This window comes from Bos indicus, chromosome X (genome assembly GCF_029378745.1).
Source record: "Bos indicus isolate NIAB-ARS_2022 breed Sahiwal x Tharparkar chromosome X, NIAB-ARS_B.indTharparkar_mat_pri_1.0, whole genome shotgun sequence".
Classification (NCBI taxonomy): Eukaryota; Metazoa; Chordata; class Mammalia; order Artiodactyla; family Bovidae; genus Bos; species Bos indicus.
Window position 1 is genome coordinate 34,486,262 of NC_091789.1, and position 21,757 is coordinate 34,508,018.

General features: G+C 48.4%; 1 protein-coding gene across 2 annotated transcripts in view; it reads right to left on the bottom strand.

The window, feature by feature from the left end:
- Positions 1-155: 155 nt before the first annotated feature.
- CD99L2 (CD99 molecule like 2) overlaps positions 156-21,757 on the bottom strand; it is a 121,709-nt gene continuing 100,107 nt past the window's right edge. Inside the window, exons 6-10 of one of the 2 annotated variants that reach the window (XM_070784887.1) lie at positions 10,347-10,388; positions 10,095-10,214; positions 6,394-6,411; positions 5,337-5,402; positions 156-3,689 (exon numbers count right to left, since the gene is read on the bottom strand). In XM_070784887.1, the coding sequence (XP_070640988.1) occupies positions 3,625-3,689; positions 5,337-5,402; positions 6,394-6,411; positions 10,095-10,214; positions 10,347-10,388 (311 nt within the window). In that variant the 3' untranslated portion in view covers positions 156-3,624. The remainder of the gene's footprint in view (positions 3,690-5,336; positions 5,403-6,393; positions 6,412-10,094; positions 10,215-10,346; positions 10,389-21,757) is intronic. The other variant, XM_070784888.1, reaches the window with a different exon arrangement.

The window sequence follows — 21,757 nt, forward strand, 5'->3', positions numbered from 1 at the left end:
ACCAGGCTCCTCTGTCCATGGGGATTTTCCAAGCAAGAACATGGGAAGGAGTTGCCATTCCCTTCTCCATTGGATCTTCTCGAGCCAGAGATCAAACCTGGGTCTCCTGCATTGGCAGGCAGATTCTTTACCATCTGAGCCACCAGGAAAGTCCATTTTACTTACACAAAAATTTATTATATGTCAAACACAGTCAATACATGTAAAGTACTCTTACATGATTTAATTCATTTTCTAAGTGGTAAATGCAATTCATCCTAAGACTTGAGTGTGTTGGCTGAAATAGGTAACTACTCTAAAATCGGCAACACCTTAAGAAAACACTTAAGATGTGAGGACAGGGCTGGAACCCCGAGAGGCAGGTGTGGCCCTTAGGAGGCCAGGCCAGCTTTCCAGGCCATGAGTCCTAGAGCTTAAATGGGACAGACTTCTGGGGAACCACAGGGTCCCCACCCAGAGTCTCCAGAGGGAGTGCTGGCCTTTATGGGAGCTATAAAGGCCTGGATGAAACCATGCTGGCCCCTGCATATAAGGCCCCTTCTTCTAAGGCCTGATGTCCCTGTCCTTCTCCACGCAGGTGTGGGGGCCCCAGCAGCAACACCGAGCAGCCAAGGCTGGGAGGGCCACAACTTCTGCATGGGAGAGTCACATGGGGGTTTGGGTTAGAGGACTTGGTGCTATTTTACTACAAGGTTGGTACGGCACAAAATGCCACCACACCGTGAGACCCTCCCAGCGGCCCCCATATCTTCCTCATGGAGTGACAAGGGCAGCTCCACCTCCAGCAGACCACTCTGCCTGCACACCCTGGCCCCGTTCCACTTTCTATGGCTCAATCACATGTCACCCGAGTGGACCCTGGCTACTGGCTTTCTTTGGAGAAGACAACGCTGTGGGCTCAGGAGTCGTGAGTCGGGGGCCTGCCACTGCGCCTCCCTACCCCCATGACATCTCCAGGCCTCAGCTCCCCGTCATGCAGGGGACCACCCCAGGACGGCTGACACTAAGCTGCTTGGCATGAAGGGAAGTGCCAGAACCCTGACCCTCTCAAGAAAGGCCTTTGGGTCCATAATAATGAATTAGGAAAACAAGCATCACTTAACAAAGGGCATGCCTTCACACCGGCAGAACCAGGAACTGGTTAGGTTCCACTTTGTTTAATGCAAACACGAGAGAGCTTACAATTCATACTCAAATACAAGCACAGAAAAAGCATAGGAGATCCTGCCATCGGTCTCCACCGCTTCTTTCTCAGAGAACTGGGACTAACCCCCAAGCAGCCAAGGCAGTGGGCCTGGTGCCACTCTCTGGGTGACACTTAGGGTGCCCTGCCTCCATCCTTCAGGAGCTCAGAGTTGTTATAAACACTGAGTCCCCCATCTCACCCCCAGTAAAGCTGATAGCAATTAGATATGGTCAGCTGGCCATTCTAGCATACTTGCTACCTCCGTTACCACCTGGGATGGACCCGAGCCAGTCAATACAGCTTCCAGGTGGACATGGCTACAAGAGCCCCAAGAATCAGCAAGCATCAGTGCCCTGTCCTGGGCCCCAGGATGGGAGCTCTGCAAATGGATGGCTGAGTGACTTTCAATGCCCCAGTCACCAGCGCAGAGCTGGGTGCTGGGCTCCAGGCTCAATGCAGAGGGCACTGAGACAGACAAGGAAGGGCATGGTGGGTCTCTCTTAACCCAAGTCAGTGGTACCGAGCAAACAGATCCACAGAGCGCTGACTCTTATCACCGACAGGATTACAGGGTCTTCACCAGATGTGCCTTGCTGCAGAGCCAAGGTGCCCCACTGGGGGCACTGCGCCCAGCCACTCCGAGGATGCCACAGGCCACATGGCTCCCTTCCTAGTCACCACTGTGACTTCTCTATAAACGTCCAAACTTCTCGGGGGCCAGGAGAGCCTCATTACCACGCACAAGTGCTGCCTTGTGTCTTTCTCTGAAATGCCTGCAAACGGTGGTGAGCGGCCCTCCTAACTTGATGAGTGCTGCCCTGATCCCTCCCGACTCTGGGGCCCTGATGTCACCCTCTTTAGGTGACAGCAGGCTACCAATGCAAAAGTCCTTCAGAGTGGCCTCCAGCCCAGCACCAGTCAGGGCTGGGGACATCAGTCCACGAGGACAGGCGGGGGAGGTGCTGGAAACGGGCTGAGCTCACCAGCACTGCCTCCACAGCTCACTTTCTGCCGTCTTCTCAATGCTCCTCACCCCTGGCCACACACCATCTGGCCGGCCTGGCATGAGCCTCCAGACACGGGTGACACAGGGCCCATGACACGCTCTCCATAACATGAACACACGAGGGAGGCACACGTGGTCTGACCTGCAGGGTCTGTTCTCATGTCAACTGTCTCCCTAAGAAGTCAAGAGTTGTCTTGTCCCAGCCTGGTAGATGTAAAAGAGCCAACATACAGCCATCCTGTAGCATGTGAAGCAGACTCACATGAGGCTTCCAGGAGCGCTTTCTAACACTGCAAACTCATCCATAGATGGGGGGCTCTAGACTTTCGCTCAGCCCCTGACAGCAGCACCCAGTGGGGATCAGGATCACACGTGGCCCAGACGAAAAGTTCCAGGAAGAAAGCCTGGATCCAGCCCACCGCAGACAGAACCCTCCAGTCCGGGTGCCCCCAGACCCCCAAGCAATCTCCATCACAGGCAGGCCAGCAGATGACCAGTGTGCGCCCAGGTCACATGAGTGCCCACACTAAGACCATGCCCCTTCCCCTCCTCCCACAGACATCTCCAGGCAGACAGTGGGCATGTTTCAGGCTCTGACGCTCATTCTGTCATGTGTAGCTCCTGTTACCAAAAAACACACATGGAGTGGGGTGGGGAACCCTCCACAGCCCTAGTATAAAACTCAATGCTGCAGCATAAGTGATTCCTGAAGCTAATCACGTCAGACTGGAGACCACGTCCATGCCCTGGCATCATAGGGGAATTGGGCCTGAGAGCCACAGCTTCCTACACATACATCCAGGAGATTCCTACACATCCAGGTGGGGATACTGTGACATGCAAGTTTGCACTTAAGTAAATGAAAAGTCAGGGAGCCCAGCAGCGTAAGGGCTAGATGGAAAGAGGGATGGAAATAAAACCCCCCTGGGGGTGGCGTGTGTGCCCGCACTGTCTCCTGGTGCTCACCAGTGCACTCCTCGCGGCCAGGTCCCTGCCCACAGCCTTTCCAGAAACCCACCGGGCGAGTCAGTGCAGTGTGGAGGGGACCACAGAGCCCTGGGTTCACACTCCTGCCCATCCTCTGGCCCTCCCTCTGCTCAGTCCCCCCTCCCCAGCTTGATAAGGCCTGCGGGCAGGGTGGCCTAGGGAGGCATCGACCCTGGGCACTCGAGGTTGGCCCTGGCTTTCGGCGGGGCCAGCCTCGGATTTGGGCAGCAAGCCTCTTGGGGGGCCCAGTGGCAGGGTGGGCACATGAGCCAGACTCACAAACACCCAGAGCTACGTCTGGGAAACAGGACGAGAAGAAGCCAATGACATCGAAGGAGCGGTGTGGCAGCCGTGGGTCCAGATGAAACAAGGAGCTGGGGCTCCGGCAGCGGCCCCGTGTGCCCACGGCCTGCCCGGTGGAGCGGGGCCTTGCATCCTCGGCTCCTCAGATCCGGGGTGGTTCAGGGGGTGGCGGCTCCGTGGACTGCGTCTGCAGGGCCGAGTATTTCACTAGGGACATGAGATGCCCATCAGGAGGGAGTCACACGAAGACAGAGAGAGACAACCACATCCTTCCCTGGGCACAGAAACCTGGCTCCCTGCCTGTCTGTCCTGGATGATTGGCCTCTGGAAGCTGCTGTGCTCCCAGAGAGAAGGAAGGAGCAGAGGGACCTGGCGACCACCTGGGCCTCCATTTCCTCACCTGTAAACTGGGAATATGCAGGAGATCTAGGTTCGATTCCTGGGTCGGGAAGATCCCCTGGAGAAGGGAATAGCTACCCACTCCAGTATTCTTGCCTGGAGAAACCCATGGACAGAGGAGCCTGGCAGGCTACAGTCCATGGGGTCACAAGAGTCAGACATGACTTAGTGACTAAACCACCACCGACCCAAACTGGGAATGGTTCTACTGGAGCAACTGGGACAAGTTTCTTTTTCTTTTTGCAAGATCTTAGTTCCCTGACCAAGGATTGAACTTAGGCCCTCAGCAGTGAAAGCACAGAGTCCTAACCACTGGACAGCTGGGGAACTCCGAAGGGAGGAATCTTTATTTTTTGGGGGGAGGAATCTTTAAAAGAATTTTTTTTTTATGTTCTTTACTGAATCTATTCAATATTTCTTCTGTTTTATATTCTTTTTATTGGCCTTGAGGCACAAGGGATCTTAGTTCCCCGACCAGGGATCGAAACTGCACCCTTTCCATTGGAAGTACAGAGTCTCAACCACTGGACCCCCAGGGAAGTCCCTGGGAGGAGTATTTTAAATAAAGCATGTAACACAGCACCTGGTACATGGCGATACTCACATGATGGTAGCCAAGAGTTTAAAAGAACGACGACAGTGACTGCTACTGTGGAGTCCATGTTCCCGTGTTTGAAATTCTGGGCTATTGCATCCAGACAGTGCAGCGCTGCCACAGACCATTCTAGGCCACCACATGGAGCCTTGCCCATCACATCCCCGGGGGCGCCCCTCCGCCCACCAGACAGCCACCTTGGCACCCATCCCAGGACAGGCACACCCCAGCTCCTGTCTTTCACGCCCACCCTGACCTGCAAGCCCCCAGGCCTTGGGTGATGGAAAGAGGCCTGCCCTCTTCTCCACAAAGCCTTTCCTGACTGCCTTGCTGGCATTCTGGGGCCACAGGTTGCATCTGCCTTGAGTGGTTGGCCACCCTGGGCCAGAAGCCTGATGCCACACAGCTTGTCATGGCTGGCGCTTCCATACCCAGGAGTGCTTGATGAACACAGAACAGGGTGGGGGAGGGCAGGGGCTCCCATTATGGGGTCTGTGTTTTGTACAAGTTCTGTCTTGCCTTTGGCAGTTTTCAAATGGAAAAGGCCGGGGACTCCATCTAGAGATTCCCTACAAGCTTCTGTGGGCACTTGGCTAGGAGTGTGTGTGTTTTCACTCACATGGTGCCCCTCAGTGTGCAGACGGCCCTGACTGCAGTCCTGGCGTGCCCAGTGTCAGGAGGCTGGAGTCTGGCGGGGGAGAGGAGAGTGCTGGGCCCCTGACTTCTGCAGCCCATCTTTCTGGCTGGAAGTTTTAGGAATGCAGACCTCTGAGCTCCTGCTTTCCCAGCACAGCTCTGCTCAATGCTGGCCCAGCCATTAGGAGGCCTTCAGCAACAGAAAGTGACTAGGAAGTCCTCACCTTGGGGCTCCTCACATACGACGGCCTCCAGGTTCTCCCCTTTCACGTAGTCCGCATTGAGACCCTCTGCAAAAGGCCAAGGGTGGAGTTTGTGATTGACACAGAAGCAAAGTGTCCCTGGCTATGATGGACAACTCCTGACCAAGCCCTCCATTATGGTGAAAAAGCCCAAGCCCCTTAATGAACTCAGATTCCCAAACCCTGGGCCACCCAAATGTGCTGCCCTGCCCAGGGGTTCTCAGCTGGATGGGCTCCTGCAGACGGTGGGAGGAAGTCTGTCCCTGCTGCAGTGTGGAGGGCCAGGACCCGCTGACAGCTGCTCCAGTCTAGTCAGTCTGGGGGCTTTCTCCTCACTTAATGTCCAAACACAGTTTGGGGACTCTATGAAGCTGAGTACACCCCACATCTGCTGCTGCTGCTGCTGCTTGGGGAGACTCAAGAGTCCATGTCTTATCTCCAGAAACCTCATCAGAGCCCTGGCCCTGTGGGAAAATTGGACCATGGTTCTCACAAACCCACTGAGCAGGCGCCAGTGTGAGTCACTCCACCATCCTGGGCTGCACTCAGGTTCCTGCCTGCCCTGGGCATTTCTGGGCTCAAAATGGACACTGGGCGGGCCCAGGAAAGATGGACGTGTGGCTAGTTAGCAGGTGTGGTCAGTGCTCACTTGGGCCAGCAAGGCTGATGGATGAGCAGGCACACGGAGGGGCGCCCTGGGCCTCCCGACTAGGTGCTCACATGCCAAGCTGGCATGAGCCACACTGTCTTCTGCCCATGGGCAGCGCTCTGGTTGTTCCTCAGGGATGACCACTGGTGGGCATCTGAGTCCTAGAGAGGGCCTCCACCCCAACCCCAGCACCTCTGAGACACAGCCACGCCCAAATGCCCACGTGTATCAGGGAAAAGTAAAGATGGTTTTGAGTGCCAGGGAACGGGATGGGGTGGAGCGAGGCGAGGAGACAAGAGCAGCATGGAGGGGAGGGAGGAGTTGGGTGGGTGATGAAGGGCAGACACCAAAGCAGAAGGGGACAATGAGTAAGTCAGAGCACGTCGTTACCTTGACCTTCTGCTGCATCTGAAGGCAAGACACAAAACTTAGGACCCTGGAGCAAAAACTCAGCCCCTGGCAACAAGCCAGGTGGGCTTTCCACGCAACACGCTGACCCTTGGCGCTGGAGGGCAGAGACAGGGAAAGCAGAGGGTCCCCAAGGCCAGGACCTGTTTGGTGGCAGGAGAGACTGCAAGGCCCCAAGCACCATGGCAGGGTCAGGCCCTCCTAGCAGTCGTGTGCTGTCCCCCGGGGCATCCCCGTGCACCAGGTACAGAGTGGCTTCTGCTTGGCCTTCCCTGACTTACTTCCCTGTTTGAGTGGCTGAGGCTTAACAGAAAGGGTGGGGATGGGAGACGCTGAGTCCTGGCTTCTCAGGGGATTGACCCCCCACACACATCCACAGGGCTCCTCCTGATGCTACCCAAACACAGAGGCCACGGACACTTCGGTGGATGAAACAACACACACAGGCACCCATGGGTGCTGACAGTTCAGAGTGATGGGATGGGGCGGTGTCACAGAAACCAGCAAGCCCCCATCCCACGCCATGGGCTGCACAGTGGGTCAGCAGAGGGCGCTGTGGCAGCAGGCAAGACAGACATCCTCCCACAGGCTGGAGGGCAGGAAGGCAGCCCGGGAGGGTGTCCCAGGCCCAAAGGATGAAAGCTGCTAGGGGAAGAGAGGGCGTGTCGGACAGGGTGCTGGAGAGAGCGGTGCATCCTCAGGGAAGTCAGTGCAGCTGTGCAGAAAGGCTTCTGGGGACACGGACCACAGGCGGGGAGGAGAAGGGACATGGATGGAACCATACCATGAAGGGCTTTGAATGTTAAGCTCAGGGGCTGGGTCAGAGGCACACAGGAGGTCCAGGGGGAGCAGCCCCTGCACACTTGAAACAGGGCCCACAGGCTGTTCAGAGCAGAGAGAAGTGGTGGGAAGCCCAGGGCAGGCAGCGGGGGAGGGGAGCTGATGGAACTGCCCAGATGTAGGACAAGGAGACTTGGCAATGGGGCAGAGCACAGGCCCCAGGAACGGGGACTCCTCTGATGTCACATCGGGGGGACAGAAGGACCCAGGAGGGCCGGAGGGATTCATAAGGGGAGGCCATGGACACAGGAGCAGATGCAACTTCCAGCTTTGGAAGAAGATGTTGCTGGCACAGGGGACAGACACAGAAGCAAGAGGGGGCCTTTTCAGATGTGGAGGATGCTCTGAACTCAGTTTCCTTCAAAGGAAACCGGGGCTGATGATGGCACTCGCAGGAGAGTGTGGTTTCAGCCATGACAAAGACATCACTGACAGACTGGGAAAGGACTGGGCGGCCAGCCTTCAGACCGAGTGAGGGGCTGGGAGAGGCCCACAGGTTCCATGAGTTTCCTGGGAGCCCCCGTCAGCCCTCCAAGCATGCTGGCTTCCCTGGGCCAGGCCCCCCAGCACGTGGCCCAGCAACACCCTAACCCCTAGAGCCCCCCCTGCCGAGAGAGGACACATCCATGTCCTGCCACCTCAGTATCACAGGTTTATTGTTCCCCAAGTGCTGTACAATTAACTGATTTCTGTGTACCAAAGCCTTCATATTCTCAAATTTTATTGGGTTTTGACTGCTAATCCAACTGGTGGAAACTTGCACCTCTTTGTTTTAGGAAACAAGTGGGAAAATCATGTACTTTCACCTGAGTGCCTCTGCAGAGACAGACACAACCTAGACATCTATTCGGTTTGGAAATCAACCGCTCTCATCCTCCCTGTTCCTACCTACCGGCACTCTTTCCTTCTGGATTTATCACTTCCCATGGTCACTGAGTTCCTTCAACAGTCTCCTCAGCCGCTGTCTCATCTACAAACTGAAGGTACCCGCCATAATGCCCCGTTGGGAGGTGGTGGTGCTTGGGGCAGTGATCTGGGCCAAGCAGGGTCGGGCACTGGTGAGCATGGGAAGCCATTCTTACCCTGACTGCAGGCCCAGCTTTTACTTCTCTTATCCAACATGCAATTTCAAGTCTCCAAGCCACCCTGTGGCCCCGAGCCATCTGGCCCAACTCTGCTGTGGGCATGTCTTTGATTAACCATGGATTGCGCTCATGTCACTGTTATAGTTACAGTGCTGAACTGGGGTGAATGGTGACCCCCAAAGCCTCTGTCCATGTCCTCATCCCTGGAACCTGTGGATGTGACCTTATTTGGGAAAAGGGTCTTTGCAGATGTGACTAAGTTAAGGATCTCAAGATGAGATCGCCCTGGATTTAGGGTGGGGCCCACAGCCAATGATGAGACAGAAGATGACAGTCACAGAGACTGGAGTGATGCGGCCATAAGCCAAGGGATGCTTGGGGTTACCAAAAGCTGGGAGAGGAAGAAAGGATCCTCCCTTACAGCCTTCAGATGGAACCAGTGCTGCTGCCACCTTGATCTTGAACTTCTGACCTCCAGACCATGAGACAATAGGTTTGTTGTTTCAAGCTGCTTGTTTGCTTTTGAGCTGGGACAAGTGATAGCTCTAAGGCCAACCCCACCTTCAGTTCTGTACTCCTTCTGACTGTTCACACCACTCTATACAACCAAGCTCTGGAGCTATAGCAGGGCAGCCATGAACAGCTGTGCAGGTTGTGCACTGAGACACGTGCTGTCCCTGGGGTACTCCTGTGCACAGCCTGCGGAGTTGTATGCCATGGCCCCGGTCACAGACATTGTATAAGAGTAGAAGCACCAAACGTCATGGCCAGATGGAAAATCAGGCTGGAGACATCGGCAACAGCTACAAGCAAAGCATTCTAGGACCCAAGTCCATTTCCTGGGAAGCTCAGCTCCAGGCTAGAATTAAGGGCAGAGGCCCAGAGCAAGGGCAGGGGAAACTTCACAGGAGATGGTCATGAGCCACAGGAAAGAGGAAAACTATGGCTGAGTCAAGTTCCCTTACTTGAACTAAAGATTTCCCATCTTCAACCAGAGACACGCTCTGCACACAGCAATACATCAACGCCGTGCTTGTAAAACAATTGAGTGTGGTCTTGTTCGCCCTCAATGGCTTCCCTGTGTGGATCCCTTAACACAGGGCGCCTGTAGGTGGGCTTCTGACAGAGTCCATCCGTAACTATTCCACTCACACGCCATGGACAGACTCACCACTACAACCCAGAATGACAGCCACCAATATGACAAAACTCTTCCTATTGCTTCCTGTTCCTTTCAAACAATTCAGGGTTCCATGTATTTTAAGATTCTGTGGCTCACAGGGGAAGAGCAGGGGCACCCGGGCAGCAGCCAGCGGCTCCTTGGGATCCGAGAGGGAGGGAAGGGTCGCCAGGGTGAGGAGTGGGCTGGCAGGCCCAACAGTGCTGCCTGCTGGGACTCAGAGGTCTGAGGGACATCTGCCTTCTGTCGCCAAAGGCCTGACGTCCCCTTGGGCAAGAGCCGAAGCCACATGGAAATCCAGAGCCTCCTTCCTGTTCTACAAGAAGCCCGGTAGTCACCCTTGGAAGACCGAGGTTATTGGGCCCACCCCAATCCTCTCTTCCAGGCTCGTTTATACTTCAGTTAAGCCTAGGTCTGTCTCCGAGGGCTTAAAAAAGTGCAGCCCCACCTCCACCTCACCCCGGGGAAGTCTGCTGAATCTCAGCTTGCTCAGAGTGCTGCCCTCTCCTCCTCCAAAGCCCCGGCCCTCTGTTTATCTTCTGCTGTGGGAGGGCGTGGCCGCAGGTGGGTCCACTTACGCTGTATGCTGAAGCAGAACTTCTTCTGCTGGTAGGAGATGTAACTGGATACAGCACCGATCAGCGCCATGGCCAGAGCGCTGGCCACGCCGGCGATGGTGCCAGTCTCTGCCGACATTCCTAGGCAGAGGTGGGGGGGAGGCACGGAGAGACATGGCCGTCAAAGAAAGGTCGGGAAGGCCACCCGGAGACCCAAGCGGCCAGCAATACCCCCCTGTGGTTTCCACAGAAACCTCAGGATTCCCAACTTACCAGAGTCATCAGAGTTGTCCCCGCCGCCATACTGGCCACCACCTGCATAAAGGACAAAAGCAGTCAGTGTCCGCTGTGACCACCAGCTCAGGGTCGGGAGTGACAGCCCCTTCCTGACTCACTGAGACCCCTCTTCATCTCTGCCCCGGGGGGCTTCGCCCTGACTACAGCAAGACCTGCTTCCTTATGCCTGCCACCTGCCAAGCCGAGGGGGAACTTTTTATTTTTGAAACGACAGTGACCATGCACTGAGAACATGTAGTATCCTGGCTCTTTACATACAGCTCTGCCATACACGGGGGCAGGTGTCCACAACACCCCAGAGTGAAGGTGCGCAGGTGAGGGATCTGCCGGCAGGTGGCAGAGCTGAGCTCATGCCGGGCAAGCCTGACTCTACATGCCAACACTGTGGGTCCTGTGCACCTAGTGCCTCCTATAACATACATTTACTGCTTATCTAATTACAGAACCACGGTTATGTAAAAGTTTGTTTTAAAAAAGGATGAAAGACTAGTATAAAAACAATTCATCATCCTACTATTCAAAGAGATTATGGTTAATATTTCAATTTCCTTTCCTCTTGTGCTTAGTTAGCCCTTTTACATGCTTTTCTTCAAATTCAGATGCTTCTACTCCGGTAACTTAGGTACACAGGATTAAGTGATAATCAAGAGCTTTTTAAGGCCATCTACTTCTAGCTTGGCATATAGTGTGAGTTGTTTGTGGAACACAAAGCAATGCAAGCTGACAATCCCTTATCTAGGATTTTGAAATTCAAAAAGCTCTGAAATATCACAGAGATGGAGAACAGATTAGTGGCTGACAGGGGTTAGGGAGGGTAAAGAGGGAGGCAGTTGGCTGTGATTAAAAAAGAAAAACAGGAAGGACCTCTGCAGTGACAGCACTGTTCTCTTTATTGCAGTGGTGGTCACACAAACTTAAACGTGGTCGACTTTCAGAGAACATACACACACACCAGCACACACACAGCCCAGACAGCAGCTCCCTGCCAAGCAAGGGGTACCATTTAGGACATTTAATTAGCCCTGAGCACTCTTTCCTGGGCACCCTCTTCATCTCAGGACACAAGCTCATTAATGAATGAAGACTGTACTCCCAGAGCCCAGGGTTCTTGGGGGAAACTGCTCTCAGATGCCGGAGGCAATGACCTTTGACATTTCCTTCACCAATCAAAGACTCTGGGTGGGGGGCTGTAGGTTCACGAATTGTAACAAATGTACCCCCTGTTTGGGATGTTGCTAATGGACAGACTGTGGGTGTATGGAGGGTATGGGAACTCCGTACAATGTTCAGTTTTGCTGTGAAACTGCTCTAAAAAATACAGTCTATTTTTAAAAATAAGAGTCTTGAGGGAGAAAATGAGATTTGCTATGTTCCCACCTGGGGCTGAATCCTTGAGTTAAATGTGTTTTATAGACATCCCTGATTGGATATGAATGAGTATTTACAAAACAAGGAGCACTAGCATTTTCTTCATTTTTTTTTTTTTACAGGACACCCTGTATTCTCTATGGGTGGTGGGTGGTTTAGTTACTAAGTCGTATCGGACTCTTTGCCACCCCATGGACTGCAGCCGGCCAGCCTCCTCTATCCATGGGATTTTCCAGGCAAGAACACTGGAGTGGGTTGCCATTTCCTTCTCCAAGAGCACTAGCATTTTCAAAAACACTATCACTGCTGTTGGATAAAGCAGACCAGAGAGCAGGACATGAGTCACGCTGTATGTTAACAAGTCAGCAATGAGGTCACCTGTGAGGGCTTGGAGTTTGGCTGCACTGGCCCATCACTGCTCCCTCCTGCTGTGCCCAAGGTGGCCGTCAACAAGGGTAGCAGTGAGCCCCTACACAGATGTCCTCTGCTGACGTGTTCACATCACTAGATTTCCAGGTGAAAAGTGAAAGTGAAGTCGCTCAGTTGTGTCCAACTCTTTGCAACCCAGTAGACTGTAGCCTACCAGGCTCCTCCATCCATGGGATTCTCCAGGCAAGAATACTGGAGTGGGTTGCCATTTCCTTCTCCAGGGGATCTTCCCAGCCCAGGGATCAAACCCAGGTCTCCTGCATTGCAGGCAGACACTTTACCCTCTGAGCCACCAGGGAAGCCCAGGAATGAGCAACTCTACCCACTCTTTCTTTCACCTCGAACTGGAATGAAGCTGAGTGTTCCCCAGTCTCTCTTTCCTTATTAATTCTTGATCATAAGAATCCACAACAACTTGTACCTCATGATCTGTATGGCGATGAGCTATGAGGGTGTTACTTGAAAAGAAAACTGGAGGCCCCCTGCGGAACCTGCCTAGAGGGGCATGCAGAGGGAATACGGGGCTTCCCTTGGCTGTCAAAGAGATGCAAACGCTCAATTCTATAGTCTAGGAACTCCTATCTGACCACCAGTTATTGGACAAAGGTGTTCTTCTAAGAAGATGACAAACAAATGGTATTCCTTTCTCAAAAAAAAAAACACGTGATCATGTGATCACATCCTGTGGGTAACCCATTGCTCAGATGGGCACATGGGCTGAGATACTGTGAGGGTAAAGAACAACTGGAAAACAAAACTGCAGTCATTCTGGATCCTTCCACCACTTCCAGTTCCATGAATCTGAAGTGAACTTGGCTGCAAAGGTTTGCCATTGAAGTTAGCCAAGCCAATGTCATGGTTTTGATCCCTGTTTGACTACTGAGCTCTGTTTACTTCCTCTGAGCACAGGCTGAATCCACTTCCTTTACAAAAGGCATACCACGCAAAAAATGCTATTGGGACAACTGATGACCCACTGGCATAACAGATTTATCCAAACCAACACCACCCATGGAAATAAGTTTCCAATAAATATAAAATAGATGAAGCAATAGAAGCACTAGAAGAAAATGTGCAACAACATTTATATTGTCTTGGGGTAGGGAATGACTTTCTAAACCTGGCCCTCAATCTAGGAGCCTGAAACAGAAAAGATCATACCAAAAGTAAAAACTTCACTATTAAAAGCATAAGAAACAAAAGGGGAAAATGGCTAAACTTCAAAATCAACAACCTTTGTGCTTCATAATATATCATCAAGAAAGGGAAAGACAATCCACGGAATGGAAGAAAACAATGGCAAATTCTATATCTGATAAGGGATGAATATTGAGAATAAAGAAATTCTACAACTCAGTAAAAAGGCAAAGAATTCTGTTTTAAAATAGACAAAGAAAATGAAGACATTTCTCCAGAGAGATATTCAAATGGCCAATAAACACATGAAAAGATGCTCAGCACCATTAGCTACCAGGGAAATGCAATCAAACCCACGGTGAGATACCACTTCACACACGTTAGATGGCTAGAATCTACAAAAGGTAAATAAGTGTTAGGAAGGATGTGAAGAAAATGGATCTTTCATATAGTGCTGACGGGAATGTAATATGGTACAGCTGCTGTGGAAAACAGGTTGGTGGTTCCTCCCAAAGGTAAACACAGAGTTACCATGAGGCTGGACAATTCCACTTCTAGATGTGTATACCCAAGAGAATTGAAAACACATGACCACACAAAAACTGGTATGCTGATTTCATCATAGCATTAGTTGTAAAAGTGAAAAAGCAGAAACAATATAAAGGTTCATCAAATGATGAATGGGTAAATGTTTTCAGAAAGTATAAATAAGGATTAATAATCCCTAACATAAAAGAAGCCCATACACATAAATGAGTAGAAAACGGGGCAACAGGCATGAACAGGCAATTCACATAATATAGTAAGAGTGTCTAATAAGACAGAGGTGAAATGTTTCATGTCTTGGATTCAAATAAATGGAAAATTTAAACAGGACAAAATTTTGTACAGGACTTCCCTGGTGGCTCAGACCGTAAAGTGTCTGCCTACAATGCGGGAGATCAGGGTTCAATCCCTAGGTCAGGAAGATCTCCTGGAGAAGGAAATGTCAACACACTCCAGTATTCTTGCCTGGAAAATCTCATGGATGGAAGAGCCTGGTAGGCTACAGTCCATGGGGTTGCAAAGAGTCAGTTATGACTCAGCTATTTCACTTCACTAATCTGCAAAGATGACAAAATTAACATATCCAATAAAGGTGAGTATATGAGCAAACAGGAAACTGTTTACTTCCTAGTGGTGGAAATGGCAGCTGGTATAATTGTCATGGAAAACCATTTTGCAGTACACTCAAAGAGTTGCATGTTTAAAAATTTACACCTTCTGTGACCCAGCAGTTCAAGTTCTAGGAAATTTATCTGACACACAATTATGGTTGTGTGCTTTTGGTGATGAGGATGTTCATCACATCACTGTGTATACTAGTAAAAAGCTGCAGGAAAAACCCCTTCTGCACAAATATAGGTCCTCATTAAAAAAAGTGACAGCAAAACAGATTATGCAGTGGTTGACATGATATTTTACAGGACCCCTTAATGACAGAAAAACATATTCAGGGTATTACTGAATTTTAAAAAAAAAGCTGGTTTTAAAAAGGTTAATACACACTAGTAAAGTAATGCTCAAAATTCTCCAAGCCAGGCTTCAGCAATACATGAACCGTGAACTTCCAGATGTTCAAGCTGGTTTTAGAAAAGGCAGAGGAACCAGAGATCAAATTGCCAACATCCACTGGATCATCGAAAAAGCAAGAGAGTTCCAGAAAAACATCTAGTTCTGCTTTATTGACTATGCCAAAGCCTTTGACTGTGTAGATCACAATAAACTGTTGAAAATTCTGAAAGATGGGAATAGCAGACCATCTGACCTGCCTCTTGAGAAACCTATATGCAGGTCAGGAAGCAACAGTTCGAACTGGACATGGAACAACAGGCTGGTTCCAAATAGGGAAAGGAGTACGTCAAGGCTGTATATTGTCACCCTGCTTGTTTAACTTCTATGCAGAGTACATCATGAGAAATGCTGGGCTGGAAGAAGGACAAGCTGAATCAAGATTGCTGGGAAAAATATCAATAACCTCAGATATGCAGATGACACCACCCTTATGGCAGAAACTGAAGAGGAACCAAAAAGCCTCTTGATGAAAGTGAAAGAGGAGAGTGAAAAAGTTGGCTTAAAGCTCAACATTCAGAAAACTAAGATCATGGCATCTGGTCCCATCACTTCATGGGAAATAGATGGGGAAACAGTGTCAGACTTTATTTTGGGGGGCTCCAAAATCACTGCAGATGGTGATTGCAGCCATGAAATTAAAAGACACTTACTCCTTGGAAGGAAAGTTATGACCAACCTAGATATCATATTCAAAAGAAGAGACATTACTTTGCCAACAAAGGTCCATCTAGTCAAGGCTATGGTTTTTCCTGTGGTCATGTATGGATGTGAGAGTTGGACTGTGAAGAAGGCTGAGCGCTGAAGCATTGATGCTTTTGAACTGTGGTGTTGGAGAAGACTCTTGAGAGTCCCTTGGACTGCAAGGAGATCCAACCAGTCCATCCTAAAGGAGATCAGTTCTGGGTGTTCATTGGAAGGACTGATGCTGAAGCTGAAACTCCAATACCTTGGCCACCTCATGCGAAGAGTTGACTCATTGGAAAAGACTCTGATGCTGGGAGGGATTGGGGGCAGGAGGAGAAGGGGATGACAGAGGATGAGATGGTTGGATGGCATCACCAACTTGATGGACATGAGTTTGAGTGAACTGCAGGAGTTGGCGATGGACAGGGAGGCCTGGCGTGCTGCAATTCATGGGGTCGCAAAGAGTTGGACATGACTGAGCAACTGAACTGAACTGATATCATTTTTAAAAACTAAACATTTACAAATGTATACTTTATGCATGGAAAAAGTCCTGTGGACTTCCCTAGTGGGCCAGTGGTTAAGAATCCACCTATCAATTCGCGGGACACGGGTTCAACCCCTGGTCTGGGAAGATTCCACATGCCATGTGGCAACTAAGCCTGTGCACTGCAACTACTGAAGCCTGTGCACCACAAGAGAAGCCCCTGCAGTGAGAAGCCTGCACACCACGACTACAGAGTAGCCCCTGCTGGCCGCAACTAGAGAAAGGCTGAAAGCAGCAATGAAGACCCAGCACAGCCAAAAATAAATAAATTAATTAATTTATTAAAAAAAAGAAAGTACTGTGACCATATACCCCTAAGTATTACTAGTGATTCTCCATTGATGGGGAAATAAGTATTTTTTTTGTTTTGTTTTGTTTTGTTCTTTTTTAATTTAAATTTATTTATTTTATTTATTTTTTTTTTTTTTTAAAGAGTGAGCTACATCTCATGTGACAAGAGAAAAACTCTTCTTTAGTTATCCTCCTCCTTGTCCTTTTTTTTTTTTTTTTTTAATCTTTCTTTAATTCACAGGTATACATGTGTTCCCCATCCTGAACCCTCCTCCCTCCTCCCTCCCCATACCATCCCTCTGGGTCGTCCCAGTGCACCAGCCCCAAGCATCCAGTATCGTGCATTGAACCTGGACTGGCATCTCGTTTCATACATGATATTTTACATGTTTCAATGCCATTCTCCCAAATCTTCCCACCCTCTCCCTCTCCCACAGAGTCCATAAGACTGTTCTATACATCAGTGTCTCTTTTGCTGTCTCGTACACAGGGTTATTGCTACCATCTTTCTAAATTCCATATATATGCGTTAGTATACTGTATTGGTGTTTTTCCTTCTGGCTTACTTCACTCTGTATAATAGGCTCCAGTTTCATCCACCTCATTAGAACTGATTCAAATGTATTCTTTTTAATGGCTGAGTAATACTCCATTGTGTATATGTACCACAGCTTTCTTATCCATTCATCTGCTGATGGACATCTAGGTTGCTTCCATGTCCTGGCTATTATAAACAGTACTGCGATGAACATTGGGGTACACGTGTCTCTTACCCTTCTGGTTTCCTCAGTGTGTATGCCCAGCAGTGGGATTGCTGGATCATAAGGCAGTTCTATTTCCAGTTTTTTAAGGAATCTCCACACTGTTCTCCATAGTGGCTGTACTAGTTTGCATTCCCACCAACAGTGTAAGAGGGTTCACTTTTCTCCACACCCTCTCCAGCATTTATTATTTGTAGACTTTTGGATCGCAGCCATTCTGACTGGTGTGAAATGGTACCTCATAGTGGTTTTGATTTGCATTTCTCTGATAATGAGTGATGTTGAGCATCTTTTCATGTGTTTGTTAGCCATCTGTATGTCTTCTTTGGAGAAATGTCTATTTAGATCTTTGGCCCATTTTTTGATTGGGTCATTTATTTTTCTGGAGTTGAGCTGTAGGAGTTGCTTGTATATTTTTGAGATTAGTTGTTTGTCGGTTGCTTCATTTGCTATTATTTTCTCCCATTCTGAAGGCTGTCTTTTCACCTTGCTGATAGTTTCCTTTGATGTGCAGAAGCTTTTAAGTTTAATTAGGTCCCATTTGTTTATTTTTGCTTTTATTTCCAATATTCTGGGAGGTGGGTCATAGAGGATCCTGCTGTGATGTATGTCAGAGAGTGTTTTGCCTATGTTCTCCTCTAGGAGTTTTATAGTTTCTGGTCTTATGTTGAGATCTTTAATCCATTTTGAGTTTATTTTTGTATATGGTGTTAGAAAGTGATCTAGTTTCATTCTTTTACAAGTGGTTGACCAGATTTCCCAGCACCACTTGTTAAAGAGATTGTCTTTAATCCATTGTATATTCTTGCCTCCTTTGTCAAAGATAAGGTGTCCATATGTGCGTGGATTTATCTCTGGGCTTTCTATTTTGTTCCATTGATCTGTATTTCTGTCTTTGTGCCAGTACCATACAGTCTTGATGACTTTGGCTTTGTAGTAGAGCCTGAAGTCAGGTAGGTTGATTCCTCCAGTTCCATTCTTCTTTCTCAAGATCGCTTTGGCTATTCGAGGTTTTTTGTATTTCCATACAAATTGTGAAATTATTTGTTCTAGCTCTGTGAAGAATACTGTTATGATTTTTTTAAAGATGTTTGAAAACACACAAGCCTCATGCAAATCCATCCACCTCTACTTGCCTACAACTGGAGGAACAGTTCAAACAGGCTATTTCACAGGTCACTGATAGGATCTTCATTTTCATGGACAGCATGTTTTGCATCCTCACTTGCCTTCTGAGTTCACAATTTTACATCACAACTACATACCAAAGAGTCTAGAGTTGCCTTCTGCTGTACTAGAAAATCCCTGGTACAACATATTTCAGACTGCAATTTACTCTTACTATGGACAATTCATCCCATCACCCCCCTTTCCCCTCTTGGTATCCATACATTTTCCTCTATGTCTCTATCTCTGTTTTGCAAGTAGGATCATCTATACCATTTCTATACATTCCACATATATGCATTAATATACAATGTGTTTCTCTTTCTGACTTACTTTACTCTGTGTAAGTCTCTAGGTCCATCCATGTCTCTACAAATGACCCAATTTTGTTCCCTTTTATGGCTGTTGTTGTTTAGTCACTAAATTGTATTTGACTCTTTGTGACTCCCAGGACTACAGCATGCCAGGCTTTCTTGTTCTCCACTGTCTCCCTGAGTTTGCTCAAACTCATGTGCATCGAGTCACTCATACAATCTAACTGTCTCATCCTCTGCCACCTTCTTCTGCTGCCCTCAATCTTTTCCAGATGAAGGAAAGCATCAGCAGGGTCTTTTCCAATGAGTCGGCTCTTCACATCAAGTTGCCAAAGTATTGGAGCTTAAGCATCAGTCTTTCCAATGAATATTCAGGATTGATTTCCATTGGGATTGATTGGTCTGATCTCAAGAGTCTTCTCCAGCACAATAATTTGAAAGCATCAATTCTTTGGTGCTCAGCCTTCTTTATGGTCCAACTCTAACATCTGTACATGACCACCGTAAAATGCATAGCTGTGACTATATAAACCTTTGTTGGCAAAGTGATGTCTGTGCTTTTTATGGCTTTTTTATGGCTTCAGTTCAGTTCAGTCCTTCAGTTGTGTCTGACTTTTTGCAACCCCATGAATTGCAGCACGCCAGGCCTCCCTGTCCATCATCAACTCCCGGAGTTCACCCAACTCGTATCCATTGAGTCAGTGATGCCATCCAGCCATCTCATCCTGTCGTCCCCTTCTCCTCCTGCCCCCAATCCCTCCCAGCATCAGAGTCTTTTCCAATGAGTCAACTCTTCGCATGAGGTGGCCAAGGTATTGGAGTTTCAGCTTCAGCATCAGTCCTTCCAATGAACACCCAGGAATGATCTCCTTTAGAATGGACTGGTTGGAACTCCTTGCAGTCCAAGGGACTCTCGAGTCTTCTCCAACACTACAGTTCAAAAGCATCAATTCTTTGGTGCTCAGCTTTCTTCACAGTCCAACTCTCACATCGACAGATGACCACTGGAAAAACCATAGCCTTGACTAGATGGACCTTTGTTGGCAAAGTAATGTCTCTGCTTTTGAATATGATATCTAGGTTGGTCATAACTTTCCTTCCAAGGAGTAAGTATCTTTTAATTTCATGGCTGCAGTCACCATCTGCAGTGATTTTGGAGCCCCAGAAAATAAAGTCTGACACTGTTTCCACTGTTTCCTCATCTATTTCCCATGAAGTGATGGGACTAGATGCCATGATCTTCGTTTTCTGAATGTTGAGCTTTAAGCCAACTTTGTCACTCTCCTCTTTCACATTCGTCAAGAGGCTTTTGAGTTCCTCTTCAGTTTCTGCCATAAGGGTGGTGTCATCTGCATATCTGAGATTATTGATACTTCTCCCCGCAATCTTGATTCAGTTTGTGCTCCTTCCAGCCCAGCGTTTCTCATGATGTACTCTGCATAGAAGTTAAATAAGTAGGTGACAATATACAGCCTTGACGTACTCCTTTTCCTAATTGGAACCAGTCTGTTGTTCCATGTCCAGTTCGAACTGTTGCTTCCTGACCTGCATATAGGTTTCTCAAGAGGCAGGTCAGGTGGTCTGGTATTCCCATCTCTTTCAGAATCTTATGGCTTAATGGCTTTCAATTGTATATGTGTACCACATCTTTGGGACTTCCCAGGTGGCACTAATGGTAAAGAATCCACTTGCCAGTGCAAGAGACATAAGAGACATAGGTTCGATCCCTGGGTTGGGATGATCCCTTGGAGGAGGGCATGGCAACCCACTCCAATATTCTTGCCTGGAAAATCCCCATGGACAGAGGAGCCTGGCAGACTACAGTCCATAGGATTGCAGTTGTACACAACTGAAGTGACTTAGCCTGCATGCATGCACACCATATCTTTATCCACTCATTTGTTGATGGACATTTAGGCTGCTTCCATTTCTTGGCTATGGTAAACAGTGCTGCAACAAACATTGGGGTGAATATGTGTTTTTGAGTTATGGTTTTCTCTGGGTATATGTGGTATAGTCACTTTAGAAGACAGCCTGGTGTCTCAGATGGTAAATAATCCTCCTGCAATGAGGGAGACCTGGGTTTGATCCCAGGGTTGGGAAGATCCAATGAAGGAGGGCATGGCAACCCACTCCAGTATTCTTGCCTGGAAAATCCCTGTGGACAGAGGAATCAGGCAGGCTATAGTCCATGGGGTCACAAAGAGTCAGATATGACTGAGCAACTAAGACAGGGAAGTTTGTTGTAAGGCTAGATTTACCATGTGACCAAGCAATTATATACCTAGGTATTTACCTAAGTGGACTGAAAACTTATGTCTGCACAAAAACCTGTATATAAATATTTACAGTAGCTTTATTTATAGTCACCAAAAACTAAATGCAACCAAGATGTCCTTCAACAGGTGAATGAGCAAACTGCGGTACATCTAGACAATGAAATATTATTATAAAGAAATGAGTTATCAACCCATGAAAAAACATAAAGGACCTTCAATGCACATTGCTAAGTGAAATAAGCCAGTCTGTAAAGGTTATATACTGTATGATTCCAGTTATATGACATTCTAGAAAAAGGCAAAGCTCTTGAGATGATAAACAGATTTGTGGTTGTGCTAAGAGAGAATGGATTACAGTTGAGGAAAGACAGAGGCTGAGTACCAAAGGGGTGTATAGGAGAATTTTTATGGTGATAGAACTGTTCTGTATGCTACTTGGGTGGTAGACATATGACTATATGCATTTGTAAAAATCCATATGAATACATATCACAAAGAATAACCTTTAATGATGTATACAAGCAAAAGAACAAAGCAAAATATCAACCAGGTTAGTGGGAGATGCCAGGACGGAATGTAGACTGTGACAAATGAATGTATCTACATTATAAATGTGTGTAAAAACTGCACTGAATGGAGGTGTAATAAAGGAGTTATGTGAGCAACTTTTAACAAATGGTATTTTGACAGACACTATGAGGTAAAGCCAAAAGAAGAAAAACAAACACTGGACTGTAATTGGTAAAGTTGTTTCTCAAGGAGTAAGGATGAACAATTCTGGTTGTGCTATATACAT